This window comes from Phyllostomus discolor, chromosome 9, assembly GCF_004126475.2.
Source record: "Phyllostomus discolor isolate MPI-MPIP mPhyDis1 chromosome 9, mPhyDis1.pri.v3, whole genome shotgun sequence".
In the NCBI taxonomy this organism is placed as follows: domain Eukaryota; kingdom Metazoa; phylum Chordata; class Mammalia; order Chiroptera; family Phyllostomidae; genus Phyllostomus; species Phyllostomus discolor.
Genome location: NC_040911.2, coordinates 84,096,031 through 84,120,797, shown reverse-complemented (window position 1 = coordinate 84,120,797; position 24,767 = coordinate 84,096,031). Strand labels below are relative to the sequence as shown.

Sequence of the window (24,767 nt, the reverse complement as noted above, 5' to 3'; positions counted from 1 at the left end):
TTCATCTTATTATAGTGTCTACTCAAGTCCTTTATCCATTTTAAAGTTGGATTTTTTTTTCTTTTTTTCTATTGAATTGTGTGAGTTCCTTACATATTGTGGATATTAGCTTCCTATCAAATAGGTGGTTTGCAAATATTTTCTCACATTTTATAGGTTGCCTTTTCACTTCTGCTCTGCCTTTAGTTCAATGTCTAAAACTCTTTCTTTACCGTTCCCGCGTTATAGTTGCTTACGGTGGGAGGGTTAGTCCAGTTCCATTTGCCTTGTGTGGCAAGATGTGGAAGTCCTAACCTAGACTTTCAAAAAAGAAAAAAAACATTTCACTTATTTCCTAATGCTCATTCAAAACACTGGACAACACCCACCTGTCTTCCACAGGATTCATGAGAGTAAAAAGTCAATGTGGTGTCCTCTTAAAAAAGTCATTTTATTCCTTTCTCAAGGGATGACTGCTGGATTCCTCAGACTGAATTTGTTGTCTTGAATAGCAATTAGTTTCTGATATTTAGCGATTTGATTTTTTTTGTTGTCTTTAATTTTCTGCCCCTCCACTCACAGGAAGAATAAAAGAACCCCGAAGGCGTATGCTGTGAGACAAACATCACTTCTAATCCAGGCCCTGTGCATTATGAGACGTGAGGCGTGGGAATGTCGCACCATCTCTTCAAACTTTCTTGTGCTCATCTCGAAGGAGCAAACACCACTAACTTCCCAGCGTTGTAGTGAGTGTTCACATCTACACCGTAGCATTTAGCCCAGAGACTGACACGTGGTAGGTTCACAGTAAGTATGAGTTTCCATGCCTTTCCCTCCCTTCTTCCACTTATAGTTCCCCTTCGATTTTTCTTCCTCATCTTTGCTTTCACCATTGTCTTCTTTTTCTTAGTCTGTGATGCCTAGTACAGAATTACTGTCAGAAGGATAAAGACAATTTTTTAAAAATATCTTTATTTCTTAAATTACATATCCATTTTCTCATTGTTTGATTGATTGATCCACTGGTTCATTCATTCCGATGTGTCTCACACGATAGGCCAACAGGCTCTGATTTGCCTCTTCCCGGGAAGGAGGCCCACCTTGACATGCTGCTGCTGGCAGGTCTCCCAGACACGTGAGACGTGTTATCCTCCTGCCTGGCTGATTCCAGGTGCGCCTCATCCTTCTTAGCTCACTGCGCACACCTCTGGCCTATGTCCAAAACCAATAAAGGTGGGGAGGGCACTGTCCTGCTGTACAATCTGTATTCGGTCCCCTGCTACACAGTCCTCCATGCTCTCAGGACATGTCAGTCATGAAGCCCTATTTAATGACCATTTCCATCCTTCTGATCCTGGTCCATAAGACTCCAGGTAATTCAGGCCTCTCTCAAAAGCTCTGGGGTCTTACGTGTGCTATTGGTATCTCGGTGACTACACATACCTAAAGCCTTTCTTGTCTCAGATAAGGTGTGAATGCTAACCCCAAGGTTCATCTCATGTAAAGCTCTCCCTTGGTCCTGCTCTTCCAAGACCAATTTAAGAGGCTTTTGTTTCCTGGGGTCGTGGAGTGTTGAAGCATAAGATGTTTTAGGTAGTGCTGTTACCGGGATGGAAGCCTGATTCACGTACCAGGTGTGAGAGAGCTATCAGAGAAATCAACAGGAGTTTGGAGTTTGGAGAGTGAGTTTTGTGAGAAGAGACGTGGAGGGAGTGAGCAATGCTATTTATAAAATTGGGCTGGACTAATGTTTCCATGTAATTTGGAGAGGGAATGGTATTTTGGTTGAATGGAATTGAGGGTGGAGTTGGGTAGAACTGAGAGTTAGGGTAGATTAAAGTTTGTAGTTGGTCTGTGTTTTGGCTGTGAATTAGGACTGAGTGATGTGGCTAGTTCTATGCTTCTGTTCAGGTTTATAACAGCTTTAGGTGCTTATCAGGAGAGATAGGGTTGGGAGTCCGGGTTAGAAATTTGGTTCAAGTAGGAGTCGTCTTATTCCAGCAGGACATACGTGGGGTTTATCTGGGAAGTGGTTGGCTTAGACCAGTTTTGGGGCTGAATAAGTTTGAATAAGACAGTCAAATTTATCATAGCAGAGCTGTGGCTATTGAAATGGGGGGAATGAACGCTGGATGAAAAATATCCAGTGATATTTTCAGATTCTTAAGAGTTTCTTTAGTGTGATTTTCAGGGACACTGGAAACAGTAGATATAACTATCAGTAGAGAGGATAAATAATATCTGAAGTCTGGAGTATCCTCAACGTCTCTGTCGAACCTTGGCACGTACAGAGAGACGTAGGAGCCATCTCAGCCCAGCCCTATGGAAAACCAAAATTGTTTCTCCTTTTTTGGGACTGAGTTCAGAGTTACTGTGTCTAGTGTTTTCTCCTCCTCCCCTTCCTCCTCCCTCTCCTTTTCCCCCTTTCCCACCTTCTTCCTCCTTCACATTCTCCTACACCTTATTTCTTACCCTGGCTCATCTTTACTTGAGAGACAATTCTTCTCCTGTCCAGAAAAGCTCAGTTCCCACATCAGAATGGTTGTAAAAACCGCAGGTGGGTTTGGGGGGGGAAAAAAACCACCACACACACAAAAGGAAGGCAGCACTTAATGCTTCAAAAGTTGTACAACGTGTTGCTTCCTTAATAACTATTTGATATTTATGCCTGGCAGAATTTATGGGCAGGAACTGTTCTGGACAAACTTTTCTGGGACAATCAAAGTCATTTTTTCCTTTCATCACCCCAAACATATGCATATGAAATTAAACTCTTTGAAAGCCAAGACTCTGCCTTTTAAGTTTATGTATTCCTGGTGTTTAACTGAGTGCTTGGCACAGAGTAGGTGTTAGGAAATGTTTATTGAATGAATGAATTTTAAATGACTTATGCCTGATAAATCCACACAGGTAGGGAGAACCTTAGAAGCTGGATGGGAAAGGATCATGTTTGGGGTGCATGGATGGCAGAGCAATTGTGGAGCACGTTGATCGTGTCTCTAAAGATTGATGTGAGGACACTTAGCCCAGTCCCCAGGTTATTACAAAGCACGACATACCTTATTGACCTCCTCTTGCACAAACACAGCTGAGAGTTTTCTGACCTGGTGCAAACTCCCCCATTCCCATTTCTCCCATGGGGAGACTAGGACAGAGGTCCAGAAGCTCAGAGGCAATGCTGGGGTTCAAAGGCAGGTCTTCCGTGATTTCAATTGGAAGATGGAGGGATCATCAAAGGTGACATTAACTTGATGTAGGCGTTATTGTTTGTTGTGACACGAGGCAATATAAGGGTTGAACAGCTGCAGGAGTGAGAAGTCATAAATGTCTGTGCCCTGGCTGGGTAGCTCAGTTGGTTAGAGCATCGCCCCCATACACCGAGGTCGAGGGTCTGACCTCGGTCAGGGCACATACAAGAATCAACCAATGAATGCATACATAAGTGGAACAACAAAATTGATGCTGCTCTTTCTCTCTCTCTCTCTAAAAATCAATCAATAAACTTTTTAAAAAAAATGTTTATGACAAAACCCTTGTTGGTTTGTTTTTGTTTGTTCGGTCCCCTTAAACAGAATCCTCCTGGGATGGTCTTGACCTGCTTTCCACGTGGAAAGAGTGAGGAAAAGGCAGCCTGCCTGATCCTTCTGCTCGGCATCTATGTTCCTATCAGTCTTCTAGTGTCTCCAAAGTCGGAACTTTGGGTGCTCGGCTTCCATGCATTGTGTTCAGGAGAAAAGGAAAATCCTCCGGTTCAGATGTTAACCAGAAGAGCATGTGTGCCACTCCGGGGAGGCCCCCTGCGGGTCTCCCTTCCCCGCAAGTAGGCAGGTTCATAAGTGGCGGTTCTCAAAAGAGAAACAGGTTCCGTGATGAGGGTGAGGGTCCATGGAGGAAATGCAGTGGCACCATGACGCCGGGGTGTGAATGAAGGAGCACCATGGCTGGTCAACCAGCAGGCTGGCTGAGGTAGCCGCTGAGCACCCCCTGTGGACCGCAGTGCCAACTTGGGGGGTAGTTGGTACACATACCAGCACTGCAGGGCTGTGGGATGTCTGCTTCTGAAGCATTTCTTCTTTCTTTTCCACCCCACTCTCTAACTCCCCTTACACTTGAAAAATGTTACTTTGTCTTGCCAAAAAATTAACAAAGTGGTTTTTTGTTGTTGTTTTATTTTTTTTTTTTTGCCATGCAGGAAATAACATCAAACTTGCTTTGGCCAGTGCTTACTAGTGTGGGCGGGCATTGAGACCTATCCATGCTTAGCACTGACTACGTGGCGTGCCCCAGAGTGAGTGCTGGTAAATGGATGTGGAATAAGAGGATGGGTGGGTGGTGGAAAGCGTTCTTGAATGCTCAGCTATGAAAGGTGGAGTATCTATTGAAAACTGTAGATGCCTCAATGCCTCTAGACATCACACAATATGTCACTTCCTCCTAGACATTGTATCATGTAGAGAAGCAATGTGACATTGAGAGGAAACAGTTGGGGCTTAATATCATGTGGACCAGAAACTGAATCCTGGCTTGGTCAAGCATGAGCTACAGGAATATGGACAGAGCACAGCCTCTCTGTGAGCCTCGGTGTCTTCATCTAATGAATGGAAATAACAGCAGGCTTTTGCAAGGGTTCAGTGAGATGTTATTTGTAAAATGTCTGGTACACAGGAGATGAGGGATACGTGGCTGTGATTGGTAGCATCACTTCCTTTCTAATGCCTCCTTTGTCTTTGGAAGTTCCAGTGGGTAGTTAATACTATACATGACTAATATTTATAGAACGCTGACTTGTCGCTGGTGTATTTTCAGGGGAAAAGCCTGTATACACACAGACATGTGTAGATGCCTGATACATAGCTATTAATGGTCACAACTGAGCTTTAGCCCTATGTAGAAAATGTGTGTAGAGATGTGTACAGTGAGCCCTTATGGTATGTGTTTGCTCAAATGTTTTGAAGGACAAAGGCGATGCAGGGCTTGAATACGCACCCGTTCACTGCCTCAGAGTAGATCCCGGCTGTCTCTGGTGAGAGCTGTGCGTGGGAACACATCTGTCAGTGGACTTGGGACAGGACCAATAGGCACTCACAAGGGCAGCCCTTGAAGCCCTGGGACCCCAGGAAAAGACACCCATATCAACAACATTGCGTAATATTTGGTTTTTATTACTTGTCTGAGCATATTATATATGCTAATTTTATCATCATCACAATGTTAAGAAGTTGGCTCAGTTATTATGCCCAGTGTGAGGATGAGGCAATGGCGGGCTGGAGAACTGAAGTGACTTGCTCAGGGATGAAGAGCTTTAATGGCAGAGCCCAGATTTGAGCTGAGGTGGTTTTGACTCCAGATCCTGTGCTCTTAATGTTCTTAGGGTTTGTTCTCCTTAAACCATGCCTCCTCCCTCCTGTTTTCCTTGCTGCATAGAAGCTAAACATGGCTATATTTTTTCCAGGTGGCCTGTTCCGATCCTACTTTGGCAGGAGCCAGGAGCCTTGGGATCCATGTCACCTTTACCATGGCATGTGCAGAAACACCTGCAGGAAGGAGGAAATTCAGTACCTAACCTGCCCCAATGACCAAAAGTGCTGCCTGAAACTTCCCGTGAAAGTAACCAGTTCTAACAATGTGAAAAATAACTCCAGCCTGTCGGTTACAGACACTTAAAGCTACTTGGAAATCTGAGTATCACCGACCACATGCCCTCCTGGGGTGCCCTCCCCATAAAAATGCATTCCTTCTCACGTGTGTGTCTTTCCTCTGTGGGTAGTTGTCACTGGGCAGGGAAAGGTCATGCTGGGAGCTGGAGAGCCACGGCGTTTAGGAAAGGGCACTGGCAAAAAAGAAAAAAAAAAGGCAAAGCAAATGGGATGTTAGGATAGCTCAGTAGATGCTGAGGGTGCCAGGAGATGATGCTTCTGCCCTGCTTGGTGTGTGAGGAGGGCTGTGAGTTATTCTGGAAAGCACAGAGAGAAGGTGACAACTGGATCAAGTCTGGGTGATCCGGTGAGCGTGCAGAGGAGACCACTGAGTCCCTGGGGTCAATACTGTGGGATCAGGACAGGGACACCAGGGTTGCCTTTGATATCCAGAGAGCTGTCCTGGTGTGTTTGGTATGATGTGGTGTCCTCAGGAAGAACCAGAACCAGGTGGGTGGATAAAACGGAGTGTGGAGATCTGTTGTACAGATGAGGGCAACATTTTGTAAGTGGTAGAGCTATTGGGAAGTAGAATAAACAGCCTTGTCCCTGTCCAGCTGTGAGGCTGGAGGACCATTTCTGGATGTGGGACGGAGGTGATGGTGGTCACGGTGTCAGGGGTTTGGAACAGAAGCTGGACATTGTACTTCATAACCTTCAAAATCTTTTCATTCCCGAGAATTGAGGAATATTGTTTTCTCACGCCAAACTTAGTGACCACTAATGTTTGACATGCTGTGGAATTTTCACAGTGTTATCAATACTCCTCTTCTGTGGCTAATGTCTTAGCTCTCCCCCTTTTCGGAGCCAAACTAACAGAACCAGTGTTCCCAGCTACACTCTGCACGTTCCACGTCCCCAGTTTCACCCCCTGAGAAGAGAAGTCTGGATTTAGCGCTTATCACTTCACTAAAAGGGCCCTGGTTCACTCACCAATGCCTTCATTGTTGAAAAACTTGAGTATTCTTTAGGTTTTCCCATTGACTTTGCCTCTAGCTACTATTTTCACTGCATTGCTCTCAATCCTTCCTTTTTTTCCTTTACTCACTTTTTATCATTGTTCAGTTACAGTTGTCCCCAATTCTCCCCTTAGTACCTCTTTTTAAAAAAGATTTTATTTAGTTATCTATTTATTTTTAGAAAGAGGGGAAGAGAGAGAGGAAGAGAGGGAGAGAAACATCTATGTGCAAGAGATTCATTGATCGGTTGCCTCTCGTACACCCTCAACTGGGGTCCTGGCCGGCAACCCATGAACTGACTGGGAATCGAACCAGCAACCTTTTGGTTCGCAGTCTGGCACTCAATCCACTGAGCTGCACCAGCCAGGGGCAGTCCTTCCTTAAAAATCTTTGTTTGCCTTCACTTCTGGTCTCTGGGTGCTCTTTATTAGTCCCACTTGGGGTTTCTTCTTCTGCCACTTACCCCATGATGTGTGTTATCTTCCCTATTTTTTTTCTCTCTTTCTCACTATGGACATTCTACCTGCATTTCTCATTGTTAGACAAATGACGATCCAAGACTTAACCGATGGACAAGAGGTCACACACTCAATAAAAAGTCGATAAAGCTGGATTTTTATTTCCATGGAATTTAGAGGTCTGATGGAAAAACTGAATGATGTTTATATCTTTGTGATTCACGGACACTCAGACACATTTGTCAGATGGGACGGGGGCCTGGTAGAAACCAGGTTTCAAGAAGAGTCGCAGAAATTTTCTGGCACAAGCAGCATAGTTAGACACATACTTTAATATTTGGAAGAAAGGGTTCAGCATTGTAGTTGAAATATATAATATTTCCAGACTTCCTGTGTCAGCAGTATTTGTAGAGTGAAGGTGGTTGCGGCATGCTAGATTTAAAGCAGAATCCCACTTCCCTGGTTTCTACAAGTCTTAGAAAGAAACACGACTACGGAGACAGAAGGGTTTGTGCCCTGCTTCCCACCACTGCTCAGAAGCTGTGTGATCTTGGGGAAGTTCTGTATTTATACATTCAACTCAGACGAGGTCCCAACTCACATATTAAATTACATATTTGTTATGTCCTCCTGCATTTCAGGCTCAAAATGTCCTAGACTGAATTCTAAATCTGTTTGCTTGCCTGCAAACCTCTGCCTTTGCATTTCAGTAATTGACATTTACAATTTGTTCTGTTGCTCAATTCAGAAACCTAGAGCGAGTCATTCTCGATCCCCCCTCAGCCCCCGGATTCATCTCAAGGCACCACGTCTAAGCCATTAACATGTGCGTTTAGGTACATGTTAATGTACCTAAACTGATCTCAATTTAATGATTTGAAATCAGCCTTTGCGCAATTTTAAGTAGAGGATTCACTATTATTACAGTGTCATTCTCAACTAGTTAAGAAACCCTTCACATTTTTTATTCCCTTGAATGTACATTTTGACTCCTTTAGGAATTTCCAATGTCATATTCCCTTTCTTCTCAAAAGCAATGTGATTTCCTTTGTTTCCAAATGCATATTTGCCTATCTTAATTTTTTTTTAAAGACTCGCCTTTATTTATTTATTTATTTATTGTTAGAGAGGGAAGGGAGGAGGAGGAAGAAGAAGGAGAGAGAGAGAAACATCAATGCGCGGCCGCCGGGGATCACGGCCTGCAACCCAGGCATGTGCCCTGACTGGGAATCGAACCCGCGAGGCTTTGGCTCGCAGCCCGGAGCTCAATCCACTGAGCTACGCCAGCCAGGGCCCTATCTTAATTTTGTTATCAGTACTCCCATTAAACAGTGTCTTTGACATCTGCAGTTTTGTAAGGTCTCCCCCATTCTCACCAACATCAGTTTTTCTCCTATTTTCCTTCTCCAGTTTCGCTTTTTCCACTGTTTATCAACACAAATCTTATAGGAGTTTTTTGAGGTATATTAAACTATAAAGGAAAGCATGTAATTTTGATATGTTAAACAGTGGGGTGACGTGAGTCCCATCCGCTAGCTGATGGGCACCCTCCTCCTTCGTGCATCGGGTTAACCCTCAGGCTGGCTGACTGTTAGGGCTGACATCAGCCACCATGTATGAGCGGCTGTGTGACTGCTGACCACATGGAGCAGAATTTGCCTCAGCAGGATCTGGAGCGTGTCGAGGGCTCGCTTTCTATGTGCCACTCGTAAAGCTAATTAAATCCTGTTTCAATGTTGCCTGGAGCTGGCCACTGGATTTGTTGGTTCTGGGGCCTTTTAAGAGGGACTCTGGTGCAACCAACGTCAGACACTACCTGTGACGGGCCCTGGGCAACCCGCGTAGAGATACAAAGTGATCCACAGTCTGTGGCTGTCTCCGCTGGGGCTGGATGTGCGCAGGAAGGACCAAGCTATGCACCAAGGCCCGCTTCCATCAGCACCAAGTCTGGGGAGAGGTCATCAAAGGCCCAAGGCACCCCAAAGTCCACCTCTGCTTGCTTCCATCTGCCTCCCCCTTCCAACTGCCCCATCAGCTCAGTCACTAAAAAAGCCTCTGGCAGTTCTCAGGTTGTATAGGGTAAGTTCTCAGCGAGTCAGCAGGTAGGAGCAAGGGGTATTCACCAGGTTGGTACAGGTTCAACGTTGGTGCCAGTGCTGGGTCTGAGGCTACTCAGCAGATGCCTCCAGCCTTTCTTGTAAGGCAGGTCTAGCGATAATGAACTTCCTCAGTTTTTCTGTATTTGGAAAAACTTTATCTTTCTTTAATTTTTAGAGGATAATTTTGCTGGGTACGTATTCTTGTAACAATGTGGGCTCTGGACTCCTTTGTTACCTAGAGTTAGCAAGGAAAACACTGTAGGGGTCCTTAGTGGAGAAAGCTTCATGTGTTTTCCGCAGTGATGAGGGCTCTTTGGTCCTTTGGTGGCAAAGGCTGCTGGGGTTTTTTTCCTTTCCTTTTCCAGTGCAGACAGAGGTCACTGATGAGGGACCTGAGCTTTGCTGGGCTGAGGTGGGGTGATACTGGTGAAATGCTTCCAACACTTTTAATGCAGCCGTCCCTGGTTTTTGTGCTCCACCGGGTTGCTGTAGATTCTTCATTATGCTCTGTGGCTCCCCCAGAGCCATTTTCACTGATGGACACTTAAAAAAAAATTTTTTTTTGGCAGGGAGGGAGAAATACTGGGATCTTGGTTTGCTGTTTCACTGACATTATTACTTCCTGACTTGTTTTTCACCTTCCGTATTGTATTTTTCTCCTTTTTTCCATCCCTCAGTTTCCCCACATCGTTTTTTTTCTTTCCTTTTATCTCGATGGATAGTACATTGCTGTGTATACAGGAAGTGCTGCTGATTAATGCGGTATACTCCTGCCATGAATGTAAAGAAATATATTTTTAAAGTTGCTTGATTTCTCATAACAACTTACTAGCTTTTTTCATTGTTGAATTGATTAACTCTCTCATTTAGTCCAGTTTGTCTTACACAATATATAAACTGGCTTTAATGTTACTTTGTCTCTTACTGGAAGGAGGGCCCACCTTGATGTGGGTACGGGCAGAGCTCCTACATGCACATGGAGTTCCCCGAGGACATGTGTAACACATGTTATCTTTCTGCCTGGATGACCTCAGGCGTGTACCATCTTTCTTAGTTCACTGCCCACAACCCTAGCCTCCTTCGGAAACTAATAAAGGAGGGCACGGCCCTGCTTCAAAGATCTCTGTTCTGCCCCTTGTGTGTGCCCTCTGTCCTCTCAGAACCTGTCAGTTATGAAGCCTTATCTAATCACCATTGTCATCTTTCTGATTCTGGTTCATACGACTTCAGGTAACTCAAAGTACTCTCAGAGGTTCTGGGGTCCTGCCTATGGGTTTGCAGTTTTGGTAACCTGATGTCAGACAGCTTAGGGATGCTAGCCAGCCTCAGGTTCTTATTATGCCAGGATTCCACTGGCCTCATCCTGCCATGATCCACTTGAAGGTTTGGTGCCCCTGGATGGAGGAGTTGTGGAGAATATGGGGCATGGAGCATATTAGAGTGACAGTGTCATTAGGATGAGAGCTTCGGACATGGGTTATGTGTGGAATTAAGTCCAAATTGAAGCTTTTATTTATTTATTTACTTACTTACTTACTTACATATTTATTTGTAGAGAGAGGGGAAGGGAGGAAGAAAGAGAAGAGAAACATCAACGTGTGTGGTTGCTTCTCATGTGCTCCCAACTGGGGACCTGGCCCACAACCCAGGCATGTGCCCTGACTGGGAATCGAACCAGCAACCCTTTGGTTTGCAGGCCAGCACTCAATCCACTGAGCCACATCAACCAGAGCCAAATTGAAGATTTATAAGATAAATCAAGGTGTTCCTTTGGAGAGTGGGAAATGAGTTGTGGTGCAGAGAGGATAGGGCCTTTTGGTTGGAGTACTGGTAGACAATAAATAGTAATTAGCTGCAAGTAAGTGATTGTATTTACGGAATTAGGCTGGACCAGTGGTTTGGGAGAGGCTGGGCTGGAAATAATACTTGCAGTTGAATGGATGTTGCAGTGAAGTTGGGTGAAACTGGGAATTGGAGTAGATAGGGTTCCTATGCGGGGTTGTTGTTGAGCTGAACCTGGATATTGGTGCTGCGAGGTTTGATTAATGTCGTGTTTGTCTTGGGACAGCGTAGTATGGAGGCAAGGCTGGGATTTGGAGCTAGATTTGTCAGGTGCTTGTGTGAAGGAGGGTGAATGTGAGGTTGATAGGGATAGAATTTGTATTCACTTTGGGTAGGGGGCTGGCTGGACTTAAATCAAACACCTGAGCCTTCCTGCATTTATTTAGATAATCTCAGTGATGAAACCCCTCAGCTTTTGTTTGAGATAGTCTTTATGTCTCCTTCAGTCCAGAAAGAAACTTTGCTGGATAAGGTATTTTTGGTTGGCAGATTTTTTTTTTTAATTCTGCACTTGAATGTATCATCCATATTTCTATGGCCTACAATGTTTTTGTCTGTTTTTTAAAACATCACAAAGAAAATTGCTGATAGCCTTCTGGGGGTCCCTTTATATGTGAAAAATTTTTTTCTGCTGCTTTAAAATTTTTCTCTTTGTCTTTGACTATAAGCAGTTTTATTATAATGTGTTTTTAGGTTGAACTTTTAGGTGACTCATTAATTTCATGAACATGCACGTTTAATTCTCCCTGTATTTAGGGAGTTCTCATCTGTTATTTCTTTAAATAAGCTTCCTGCTCCTATCTCTCTCTCTCTCTCTCTCTCTCTCTCTCTTCTTTCTAGGACTACAGTAATGCACAGGTGATTTTTCTTAATGGGAATCCATAATTGATGTAAGCTTTCCTCATTCTTTTTCATTCTTTTTTCTTTTTGCTCCCCTGGCTGGATGATTTTAAATGACATACCTTATAGCTCACTAATTCTTCTGCTTGGTCAAACCTGCTGTTGTAGCTTCCCATTGAATTCTCCTGTGCAATCATTGTATTCTTCGCCTTCACTAACTCTGCTTGTTTGTTTTTCTTAATGGTTTATATTTTTTGTTGAACTTATTTTGTTCATGTAGTGTTTTTTTCATTGAGCTGTTTGTGGTTTTTTTATAGCTCTTTGAATTTTTTAAAGAGGACTATTCTAAATGATTTGTCAGACAGCTCACAGATCTCCATTTCTTTAGGGTCAATCATTGGAATTTTACTAGTTTTTTATGGTGATGTCATGTTTATGTGATTATTCACTATCCTTGTGGACTTGCTTTGGTGTCGGTGCATTTGAGAAGTGGGTACCGCTTCCAGTCCTTACAGGCAGACTAACTGTGGAAAGCAAAGGCCTTCAAAAGTCAGCCCATTCAGAGATACTGGGTGGGCCATATGCTGGTATTCCTAGGAGGGTTTGGTGCCAGAATTTTGGGTGCTTGGTGTGTCAAATGCCTGGGATGGCAGTAGTCATCCTGGTCCCGGGTCCCGTCAGAACCCTATGTCCACATGTGCCCCCTTGCAGCCTGGGTTTGCCGGTGTTATTGGAAGACTGGGACCTCAGGAGACAAGCCAGCACACACATCTGCAGGAGACAGCCAGGACTTGTGCTGAGAGCATAGTCCTGCCAGGGTCATCTGGGCCCTCTGGAGCCAGCGGGTCCTCTGGTGAGAAACATGGGTTTACAGAAGCCCACTAGCATTCCAGTCCGATGGAAGTGGTTAGTGCTGGGGTGGGTTAGGAGTGTGGCTTTGTCAGAGTTCATTGGATCCCAGGACAACAGAAGCTGCCTGGATCCATGGGAGCCAGAAGGTGCTATGTTAGCTTGAGGGCCTGGGTTCAATGGGGCCCTCTAGGACCCTGGAGCCAAGGATGCTTTCTGGAGTGGTGGTAGCCACCTGGGCCTGCTGAGCTACCTGATGTCGCTTGAACTGACAGGCACTTGGGTTTGTAGGGACCTGTGGAGAACCTGAAACTGAGGAAGCCAGCTGGAGCCACTGGCGATGCCCGGGGTCACTGGTAGCTGCCAGGGTGAGTTGGGGCCTGGATTTTCAGGAGCATTCTGGGAGCCCAGTGCTGCCAGAGCTGCCTCAGGCATAGAAGCCTCCTGAGACCACTAAAGCCAGCAGGTTTCAGGGTGAGCAGGGGGCCTCAATATGTGGAAAGCGGTACATGGTCTGGGGCCACAGAGCCTGTGGATGCTGGAGGCCTAGATTCATGGAAGTCCACTGGGAACTTAGTGTCATGCATGTCACCTGGGGCAAGCAGGAGCCAAGGTCACATGAGGGCCCGAATTTGTGGAAACCCACTGGGACCTTGGTGTCGGTGGGAGTCATCTGCAGCTATGAGAGCTGTCTGCTTCTCCCTTCAATTCTGTCGATGCTTGCTTCCTGCATTTAGGAGTCCTTGTCCTGAGGCTCCCATGGGACCACAGTCCCCTGAAGCTCTCATAAGCAGCTGTGCCTACCACTGCTTCCAGCAGCCTCCAACCTGACACCAAATGATACCCCATGTCTGTCAGTTCACTAGGTCAAACAAGACAGAAACTAGCCCCTCAGGTGCTCTGAACTAATCCAGAATTTTGTAAACAAACTCCACTTTCCTCTTCCATCCTGATGGAGCCACTGAGAATCGGGCAGCTTCCTCATCACCGTGCCGTGTTGCACCAGAGAGTGGATGGGGCAAAAGTGAGCAAAAAAAAAAAGAGAGTGGATGGGGACAAATGTTCCCAACATTCTTTTTTTAAGTATACTTTGTTGATTATGCTATTACAGTTTTCCTAATACTTTCCCCTTTGTCCTTCTCCGCCTAGTACCCCTCTTCCTCCAGCAGTCCCCCACCTTTGCTCATGTCTTTGGGTCGTGCATGAGTTTTTTGGCTTTTCCATTTCCTATACTTTTCTTAACATGCCTCTGTCTATTTTGTACCTACCGATTTTGCTTTTTAATCCCTATACATTTCCCCAACTCTCCCATTTCCTCCTTCCCAGTGATAACCCTCTGAATGATTTCTATATCTATAATTCTGTTCCCGTTCTAGCTGTTTGCTTAGTTTTTTGTTTGTTTGTTTTTCTTTAGAGAGGGGAAGGGAGGGAGAAACAGAGAAACATCAATGTGTAGTTGCCTCTCGTGCGGCCCCCACTGGGGACCTGGCCTGAAACCCAGGCATGTGCCCTGACTGGGAATCAAACCTGCGACCCTTCGGTTTGCAGCCCATGCTCAATCCACTGAGCTACGCCAGCCAGGGCTGTTTTTGGTTTTTAGATTCAGTTGTTGATAGCTATGAGTTTGTTGTCACTTTAATGTTCATAGCTTTGATCTTCTTCTGTTTTTTTTTTTTAAAGATTTTATTTATTTATTTATTTTTAGAGAGGGAAGGGAGGGAGAAAGAGAGAGAGAGAGAAACATCAATGTGCGGTTGCTGGGGACCGTGGCCTGCAACCCAGGCATGTACCCTGGCTGGGAATCGAACCTGCGACACTTTGGTTCGCAGCCCGCGCTCAGTCCACTGAGCTACACCAGCCAGGGCCTTCTTCTGTTTCTTAAGTAAGTCCCTTTAACATTTCATATAATAAGGACTTGGTGATGAACTCCTTTAGCTTTATCTTGTCTGGGAAGCACTTTACCTGCCCTTCAATTCTAACTCATAGCTTTGCTGGACAGAGTAATCTTGGTTTTAAGTCCTTGCTTTTCATCACTTTCAATACTTCCTGCCAATCTCTTCTTGCCTGCAAAGTTTCTTTTGAGAAATCAGATGAGAGTCTTATGGGAACTCCTTTGTAGGTAACTCTTGGCTTTTATCTTGCTGTTTTTAAGGTTCTCTCTTTATCCTTAATCTTTGGCATTTTAATTATGTGTTTTGGTGTGGCTCTCTTTAGGTGCAAATTTTTGCGATTCTGTGTTTTCCGGACTTTTTTTTTTTGCCAAATTAAGGAAGTTTTCTTTCATTATTTTTTCAAATAAATTTTTAATTTCTTGCTCTTCCTCTTCTCCTTCTGGCATCCTTATGATTCAGATGCTTACACTTTTGGAGCTGTCCCAGAGTCTTCTTATTCTCTCCTCATTTTTTGGAATTCTTTTATCTTCATTCTGTTCTGGTTGATTGTTTATTTTTCCTCGTGTCCCAAATCGTTGATTTGAACCTCAGCTTCCTTCTCTTCACTGTCAGTTCCCTGTGGATTTTTCTTTATTTCACTTAGTGTAGCCTACATTTCTTCCCTTTTGCTTTTGCCATAGTCAATGAGTTCTCTGAGCATCCTTATCACCAGTGTTTTGAACTCCACATCTGATAGGTTGGCTATTTCGGTTTTGCTTAGTTCTTTCTCTGGGGTTTTGTTTTTCTCTTCCATTTGGGCCATAGTTTTTTTTAAAAGATTTTATTCATTTATTTTTAGAGAGGGAAGGGAGGAAGATAGAGAGAGAGAGAGAAACGTCAATGTGTGGTTGCTGGGGGTCATGGCCTGCAACCCAGGAATGTACCCTGGTTGGGAATCGAACCTGGGACACTTTGGTTCCCAGCCCGCGCTCAATCCACTGAGCTATGCCAGCCAGGGCTCTGGGCCATACTTCTTTGTCTCCTCAATTTGGCAGAATACCTGAGTTTGTTTCTGTGTATTAAATACAGCTCCTTTGACTCCCTGTCTTAGTGTATCAACTAAGTTGTAGGGGGCAGAACTTTAGGTATTTGCCAGGACAGGGCAGCCCACTTTGGGAATTCACTGCTTTGTGGTTCTGTATGTGGGGGAGGAGTCAGAGAGGGGACAATGCCACTGAGGCTTACTCACTACTTGCCCCATTTCCAATCACTTCATCCCCTTCCTATATTTGAGTGGTGCTCCTCCAGCTGCTGTCCCGGTGGTGGTTCCCAGAGTGGGTGGTTTTGCATTCATTATGGGCCATGCAGGACCTTTAAACAGATTTTCCCAAGAGACTGGCAGTTTCTTCCACTGCTCCAACCCCCACTGGTTCTTACAGCCAGAAGTTATGAGGCTTTAGCTTCCCAGTGCTGGAACCCTGGGCTGCTCGGTCTGGCCTGGGGCCGGGATCGCTCACTCCCAATGCATCCCTCCCAATTTTATCCTCCTGTGAATGTGGGACCACCAGTTCCACTGGCCGCCTCACTGCCTTGGCTTGGCTTGCCGCTGCCATGCCACATCCTCTCCATCCCTGCTCCCCAGCTCTGCCCCTCCTACCCATCTAGATGAATGTGGCTTCTTTAAATCCTTGGTTGTTGGACTTCCATACAGTTCAATTTTCTGGCTGTTCTGGGTGATTTTTGGTTTGCAGTTAGTTGTGATCCTTCTTATTGTTGTGCGCGGAGGCAAAGTGTGTCTACCTATGCTTCCATCTTGACTGAGAGTTACCTAACATTTTTGAGTGTAGATGTTTTTTGGTTAGGTGTTTGCTTCGTTAATGCATGTTCTTAACTGGTTTTGTTACCGAACAGACCCCGGGTGTGGTGAATGATATACTATTACTGAACAGACCCACCCTTGTGCTCTGGGGGTCCCCTACCCCATACTAGGTCCCCCTTGCCTGCTTCCAGGGAAAGATGTCTCTCAGTGCCAGACACTGGTGAAAGGGAAAGGGATTATTTATTTAAAGAGTTATACAAACTTAAGAGTAATGACTTAATGTCTTCATTGAGATCCCAACGTCCTTTAGAATACCCACAAACACACAGTCCCTCCTTCCCCCTCTGCCCAGTCTGGGGTACCATATCTCAGAAAAAGAAATAGAAGTCCATAGTTCTTCTCTGCTCAAGCTGTGTGGTCCCAAAAAGACGCTGCATGACTACCACTCCTGGGTTTAAATCCCCATGCCAAGTTTCCTCAGCCACACCATTTCCAACTCCTCCCACAACTCGCCACAGCTGCCAGTATTCCCATATTTCTCCAGCTTTACTAGGCCACCATAGTAAGTCTGGGCAGGTATGGCCCTGTGGTATGAAGCCAGTCATCTCCAAACTCTTTCACAGGCTCTGTAACCAGGGGGAGTTGCCTCCCAGTTACATCATGGGTTGAAGCCACTCCCATCCCCTGGCTCAATGCATGGCCACAGCTGTTTAACACATCTATGAAACCAGTTAAAGGTTATAGATATGTTAAAGGACTGTTCTAGAGGTTGTCTGAAAAACTGTTGCTATTCAAAACTACTCTCAATGGCCCTGCTCCATGCGTCCCATCCCCCAGCTCAGACTTGTGGGGGTGAGGACATCCTATATATATATTTTTCTAATATTTCCTGGACACCCTGAGTTCTGGACCTCATTACCAATCCCTTGGCTGCCCTTTGGGCCCCCCTTGGCTGCACCCTGTTGCAGTTTCTAGAGTTCCTTTCCACAAAGTTCCTTTGGTACCCATGTTGTATATTTCCTGTTTCTATGAGGGAAATGAGGACTTGAAGCTTTCTCGTCTACCACCTTGCTGATGATGTCACTCCTGCGTTCTGAGTCACGTAGACCAGAACTGTAACTGTAGTTCTCTCCCTTACCAAATTGGGGGCCTCAGCAGAAACATCACATCTCTTTGTGCTATACTTTTCTTGTGTTGACAAATGGATACGATGATAGTTTTCATTGAAGCAACATGCAAAATTTCTTGACACAAGTGGTGTTAAATGTTTGCTAGTAGTTCTTATTTTCTTTCCAAAGGCCCTATTTTTCCAAAAACCCAACTATTACTCCTGATTAATGCTGATAGAATGCTAGCTATATATGCCAGGAATTGTATCACATGTGTGTACACATATATCCTTTGCCTGAAAATACTTTAAACCATATATATGGTTTGCTTGTCTGTATATGGTTGTGAACACACACCTATACACCTGTGGGTGTTTATTGCAAACACATATGTCCATGTTCAGTTTGTGTATGATTGTGGATCTGTGAATAAATTGAAATGACCACATGTACCCACGCTATTGTGCCCATTGTTTATTATTTCAAAACACAGAGGCACTGGTAAATATGTGTATGCCCTAACTTGGAGTAGACCCTGGCTATCTCAAAAAACATTGAGCATTAAGAACACAAGTTCAGGCCAATTGGAACTTGCCCAATTTTGTAGTCTTAAATTCTCAGAAAAATACCTTTATCTGATAATAATAACAATAGAAACAACAACAATAATAACAAGAAGGACTAAGGTTTAGTTATCTCTTAGTAAGGTTCTTATTCTAAGAACTCGCATATATAAACTCATTTAATAACCACAAGAACCGAAGGAAGTAGTCTCTTTTATTATTACTGCTGTTGTACAGGTGAGAGCAGTGAAGGGACACAGAGCTGATGTTCCTTGTCCAAAGACCAAGATCCGGTAAATAACAGAATGCAGGTTTGAGCCTAGATGATTTTGATTCCAGTCCTGTGTGCTTAACATTCCATGTCTTCTGTTATCATGGCTGCGTGGAGTCTAACCAGGGCCATATTTTTTCCAGGAGGCATGAAAAAATTAATCCCCAAAATTAAGATACAGAAATTTGCAAACACATGTGAGGGAGACGAAGGAGTGTGCAGAAAGAAATGCAAAGAATCTGAAACTGCATTGCACTACTGTTTAAACAACAAAATATGCTGTGTGAAATCAACTTCAACCGTTCCTACCAACGTTGTTGTGGAGGACACTGAGTGGAGGAGATTTGTCACCACCACAAGTCATCCTTTTTACTGAAGAGCCTCAACCTTTTCTCCTTCTTGAAATCTTCCTGTCAAGTATCCCCACTATAAAATTGCATTCCAGCCTCTTGTGTCTGTCTTTTATTCTATGAAGATTCACGATTGGAGGAGGAAAGCTGGGTGGGAGCTGTAGAATTTGGTAAGAAGCTCCAGTCAAGGAAACAAACTGCTGAGATAGTGTAGAGGAAGGGAGAGTATATTTTGCCTTGCTCACTACAGACCATGAAAAAGACATAGACAGGTACTTCCCAAAACTGGATACTTAAATAGTCACTCTACATGTGACTGGGTGTCAGTACTCATTACTTATCAAGGAAAAGCCTACTACAACGTCAATGAGCTCTTACTCAGCATATGCCAACGTGGCTGAGCACATGACAATGCCACACGCTGTAGGGGATGGAGAGGAACTGGCGCCCTCATCTTCTGCTGGTAGGTATATAAATGAAACATCGAACATCTGCTTCACCATGCCCACTTACTTTAAGCATATACATGTAGAAATGTATACATATATGCCATGTCATCACATTGTATATCAAATTATCATGCCTTAAATGATACAATTTTTATTTGTAAAACAAAATCAAGTAAACAAAGAGATCTCTCTGGGAGGATAAGGAATGAATATACAAGGCCTAGAGCAGGTAAAAGTACTGTTCAGGTGTTGATTACAGAGAACATAAGTCTGGTTTGCAGGAAGACTCTTCCCTGCAAAGGGGGAAGCCTATGAAAAAGGGGGAAAGAAACATGAATTCTTAAGAGCACAGGTTGGTTGTGAGGCCCATGGTGGGAACTGAAAGGGAGATTCCCAAGGTGGGCAGGAAGTTATCATAGAGTATAGAGCTGATTTCTTTAACCACTGTGCAGCTGAAGGGTTTAAAAGGAAAAATTGAAAATGGGTTTTAGCTATAATGCCCTGGCAAGTGAGTAGAAAGAATAAAGCGAGTCAGAGTCATAATGGAAAACAGAGAGAGCACAGGATGCGAACGTCAAGTGCGTGCACTAATTCGGTAGGGCTGCCATGACAAAGTACAACACGAGGCGGCTTACACAACAGACATTTGTTTTCTCACAATTCTATAGGCTACAAGTGCAAGGTCAAGGTATTGGCAGGGCTGGTTTCTTTGGAGACCCCTCTCTTTGATGTGTAGATGACCGTCTTCTCTCTGTGAAGATGTGGCTCCCTTCCATGTGGCTTTGTGTCTTCTTCTACTAGGGATGCAAGTCCCGCTGGGTTAGGGCCCACCCTGATGATTTAGGCCCGCCCATCTGGCTTCAATTCCAGTCCTGTGCACTTAACATTCCATGTCTCTGTCCTCGTGGCTGCACGGAGTCTAACCACATGGTTAGACTAAAGGATTTAACATAATTACCTCGTTAAATTCGGACCCTATCTCCAAATGCAGTCTCATTCTTAGGTCCTGGTGATTAGAGCTTCAACATACGGATTTTGACATTTTGAGGGGATACATTTTAGCCAGTAATAGTGAGCAAGGAGAGGTGATGCTGGAATTAGAACAGCAGAGGCCAAGATGGAGAGCAGGGGCTATGGAGGCAGACCTGGGAAGCCTTTGCGGCCAACATGATAGGGGGGCAGGGAGGAGCAAGGAAGTGTGTAAGATGTATTTTAGGGTCATGGTTTGAATACTCGGGATGGGGCCACGTTCCTGTTTCTCAGTCTCTCTTCATCTTCTGTATCTTTGCCTTCTAAGGTGGCATCTTCTAAAGTCACAGGTAGAGAGTGGATTTTCACCAGTATTTCAAGAATGCAAAAGGCTTTAAGTCTTGAAAGGCATATGGAACTTATAACCTAGTCCAACACTTCCATTTTGGGGATGGGCAAACTAGTCAGGTGACTCAGCAACATCCTATTAGTGCATCTGGATTTTCCCGGCACCCTTTTCACTTCTGGACTAAGGGCCTGGAGTCATGTTTACTCAGCTCTCTAAGACCCCTGGGCCCATTTGCGGGCATAATTTCTCTAACCAAAAATATATAAACATTCTCGGTACAAGAACAGGAAGCTGCTAAGGACTTTCTGCATCCACTGGTGTGGTCTGGGTTGAAGCTGAAGTATTAACTGGAATCCCAGGGTTTGGGTAATCTGAGATCCTGACTGATCCACTCTCTAGGTACCCCACACACATTCTTTTAGGTGTGAGACAGAAATGTTACTTTGTAGTATTACAGTGGGGAAAAACGAGAGAATTGATGTGATAGTATTTTGAGAAATGGGTTAAAGGGTAAGGTGCAGCCATTATTGTGATGACTATACCTTGTCTTTCAACCGTGTTGTCCAGGCAATGATGTCAATAGGGGCTAGAGATAATTTTCAACTTCAGACATGAGCGGCCTTGGCCTCTGAACTAAGACCATCTGCTGAGTGGAAACAACTTCCTCCTTAACTGCAACTCAGAATAATTTGTATTTGTGCCTGGATATACCAACCGGCTCTGAGCTTGTTACATATTTTAACCACAAGGGGGCGCACCGAGCTTTCCCGTTCCGCACACCTTCCACGTTCAGGAAGTGCGTTCAGGGGAGGAAGCGCACAGGGAAGCTTTTCTTACCGCAGTGATCTTTTCCACGTGGAGGAAGCACCAAGCCTGAACTCGGGCACCGTGGGCTCAAAGTGCTGCCACTAAGCCAGCGATCTGCGCCTTCGGGGCACGTCATTTAAACGCTATGAAGTTGAGTTTCCTCTTCTGGAAAAGGAACATACCTTTGTTTCACTGTGCTTCGCTTTCTCGTGCGTGCTTCCCAGATATTGTTTATTTTATGTTTTCTTGTGACTGGAGGCTCCGTAGCAACCCCCAGCAAAAACAACTATGATTTCCTGAAGGTTCAGATAATGGTTAGCATTTTTTTAGTAGTAAAGTGTTTTTTAACTAAGGTTTTTTAGACATAATATTCTTGCACAATGAATAGCCTACAGTATAGTGTAAATAGAACTTTTACATGCACTGGGAAACCAAAAACTCTGTTTCCCTTTTTGCAGGACTCACTGTGTTTAGGTGATCTGGAACGGAACCTGCAGCATCTCTGAGGTGTGCTGTAGTTTCGCCTCATGAAGCAATTGTTAGGACAAAATGAGGTTGTGTATGTTAAGTGCTTAGGACAAGGCCTCACACACAGAAAGTTCTCAGTAAATGTTGGAGATTTTTGTTTGTCTTTTACTATGTTTCCCTTCCATTTGGTTGGGGTGGACATGGTTGCCCCCTGGTCAGAAGGCATGCCAATCTTTGGACAGCAAAGTACGACTAGGAGATTAGGTAAGGGATAAATTCTAATATTGAGACCATGAGACAGAGCCTTGGGGTAACCCTTGAGCTAAATAGGCAAAGGCGACCTCTGGATCACACTAGCCTATCTCAACAACCCAGGGTGAGGCATTCGATTCAAACGAGGGGCCAAGGTGGGATTCGCATTAGTGTGGAAAACTCCCCCAGCCTGAGACCTAGTAGCACATAGTCAGAGGTTTAGGAATACAGGATCCAGACCCTATAAAACTGTCTTACCGTGAGAACCAATATTATCAAACACATCCTGGGACAATCCAGAGATATTAAGCTACCCAGGACTAGAGAGACGACATAGAGTGATAGTTAGAATGAGCATATTTTTCTTTAATGAACTATGGGAATACTCAGCAGGTATCTAAAATCTAAGGAGCATGCAGGTGCCCTAGACAGTCATTTCACTTGCTCATTATAAAGTTTGTTGACGTTCTTTTCTCACGCATCTTAAAGAGACAGTTGTACTTGCCACAGTCTTACGTGTCAACTGTTGTGTCTTGAGAACACTTGAGATTTCGGCTTTTTTAGAGGGATGCAGCAAACTTTTTTTCCTGTACATTTTTCTTTCTCCTTCTCATTTTCTTTGCAAGCTGTCCTGCATTGGCCAGTATTGTAATTGCACATGCGGACCCATCCATCTATCAAAATAAACAGAGATGAATAAACAAATACACAAAAAAGAGTTAAGACTATTATCCTAAGGGTGTTGGTCATTGTAGTGATAATGGTGCCTGTAGAATGCCGACTGCTGGTCTCCGTGTGTACTAGAGCTAAGTGGTTATCTCTCTTCCTCCAACTGGACTTGATGTCTATGCTTATGATGTTCCCACTTCCAAAGTTTTTCACAGGCTCATCAACACTGGTTTCTCCTTGTCCCCAAATCCAGGTGCTTGCCAGGGAGTGGACCTACACCTTCAGTTCCCCATCCCCCCCCCTTCATTATTTGCTCATCAGTGATTCGTTGGGCACTTGCCATGTGCCAGGCACCGTTCTGGTGCTCCAGGTGATGCCTAGAGCAGGACTTGGAACACTGAATGATCAATTTACATTGCTGACCCAGAGGCTAATGTTCTGGGTGGTGTAACACTGCCCTTATGTGATTTATCATTTCTGACTTAGCCCTACCTGGGTCAATACAATACAGAGCGCAGACCCCACTTCCCCAGCACGTTGGGTTCAGTTGAGAGATCATAGTATCTTGGTTTAAATTACACATTCTCTCTGCTCGTTTTTCCCTCAGACTCCCCTCCTGGTAGGGAGTTTCCAATTCTCTCTTTCTCACCAGGATGTTCAGACCAGAAAAATCAAAGTCAAGATGACTCTGATTCTATCAGTCAATGTGCAGACACATTCTCCAAAGTGTCTTTTGCACCTGCAACTCCCTCCTCTCTTTGAGTTGCCCTCGCCAGAGTTTAAGGCAGGCTGAGATCAACCCAGGGTTAGTCCAGCATTACCTTCTTTTGCTTCTAGAACAACTGAGTGATTGGCAAAGACTTTCAGTTTGAAAATCTGATCCAAGAGAAAAGGCAACTTCCAATAGCAATGACCGAAAGGAAAACCACAAAACTAAACATCATAAACTGTAGAAGCACCAGGAAGCCTAAGTGGAAACATTTCCATTAGAACATTGTTCCACCACTTGGCCATGAAGCCTGTTGTATGGTTAGAGAGCTCTGGCCATGTTTGGTTTGGTATCCAGAATCTTCTGCCCTCACTCCAGCACCACCTGGGAACCATAGATATCCAACATCAACCTGCATATTTTTCACTGTATACTCAAAGACAAGAGCAAGATCGCACCTCTGATTGCTCTAAAGGAGCATTCAAAGCCAAACAAGAATGGAGAGGTGAAATAATGAGACTGGTTCCTGCAAGAGGTGCTGTCAATAGGAAGTGAAACTGAGGTGGAAGGTGCCTGGGTTGAGATTCTGTTGACACCTGGGCCCAGGATATTAAGAACATTTAGAGATGTTGGGGTCGCTTCTGCATATAGAAGGGACTTCATACAAGACGCCCTGGCTTCTGCTGATATTCCCCAGGTTCCCTGATGAGAAGCACCATCAGGGTTGAGGGCGACAGACTGCCCTTATTAGTGGAGCATATTCATTACAAGGCTTCTCACCGAATCTCAGCCATCCCTGTGAGCTGTCCTCACTCCCACACGTTTTCAGTTTTCCGAGGATTCTATGAGTAAGACCCCATTCTTACTCCCTTTTCCCTCCTCTCCACAGTCTGGTTACCTGGGGAAGCCTGAGGCAGGACCACAAGGACGGCTAAGGCCAGGAGCAAGAGTTTAATGTATCTTGAGGGGGGCGAGGAAAGGTCCGGCAGCATACTGAACGTGCTAGGGAAGGCAGGTCTTCCCTCCGCATTTTATTGCCTTGGGTAGTGCTGAGTCACGGGCAATAAATCAGAGAAGAGCAGAGTGTTCCACCACGCAGAACATCAACCTGCAGGTCAGCGTTGTAAATCAATCATCTAACTCTTAGAGTCCTTCTCTAGATGTCATCTGGGAGGGTGGACGGCATCCACAGAGGGTGCGCAAGGCCTTCACAAGTCGTGACATTGTGAAGAGAACAGGTCTACTTTCTTTTTTGTTCCTTTATTTTTATTGTTGAAACTAATACAGATGTCCCCATTTGCTCCCACTTTAACCTCCTCCACCTACTCCCTCCCCCTTGCCTTCTGGCTGTCTCCACACTGTGGTCTGTATCTATGAGTTATGTACCTGT

The 24,767-nt window shown here is 44.6% G+C and overlaps 2 protein-coding genes and 1 long non-coding RNA gene across 3 annotated transcripts; 2 read left to right on the top strand and 1 right to left on the bottom strand.

Annotated features, from left to right (window-relative positions):
• Positions 1–1,234: 1,234 nt before the first annotated feature.
• On the top strand, positions 1,235–5,831 carry DEFB116 (defensin beta 116). Its single transcript, XM_028523892.2, has 2 exons — positions 1,235–1,352; positions 5,432–5,831. Exons 1-2 carry the CDS (start codon positions 1,286–1,288, stop codon positions 5,641–5,643), a joined length of 279 nt encoding a protein of 92 aa, XP_028379693.1. The 5' UTR covers positions 1,235–1,285; the 3' UTR covers positions 5,644–5,831.
• Positions 5,832–6,229: 398 nt separating this feature from the next.
• LOC118496908 lies at positions 6,230–18,802 on the top strand. Its single transcript, XR_004899467.1, has 2 exons — positions 6,230–6,271; positions 18,499–18,802. It is a non-coding gene; the product is annotated as an uncharacterized LOC118496908 (long non-coding RNA).
• A 3,716-nt stretch (positions 18,803–22,518) lies between these two features.
• Positions 22,519–24,369, bottom strand: LOC114506099 (beta-defensin 115-like). The gene is made up of 2 exons (XM_028523602.1): positions 24,276–24,369; positions 22,519–22,673 (listed from the first exon to the last, which is right to left on the bottom strand). The coding sequence occupies exons 1-2, from the start codon at positions 24,367–24,369 to the stop codon at positions 22,519–22,521; spliced, it is 249 nt and encodes an 82-aa protein (XP_028379403.1).
• Positions 24,370–24,767: the final 398 nt, after the last annotated feature.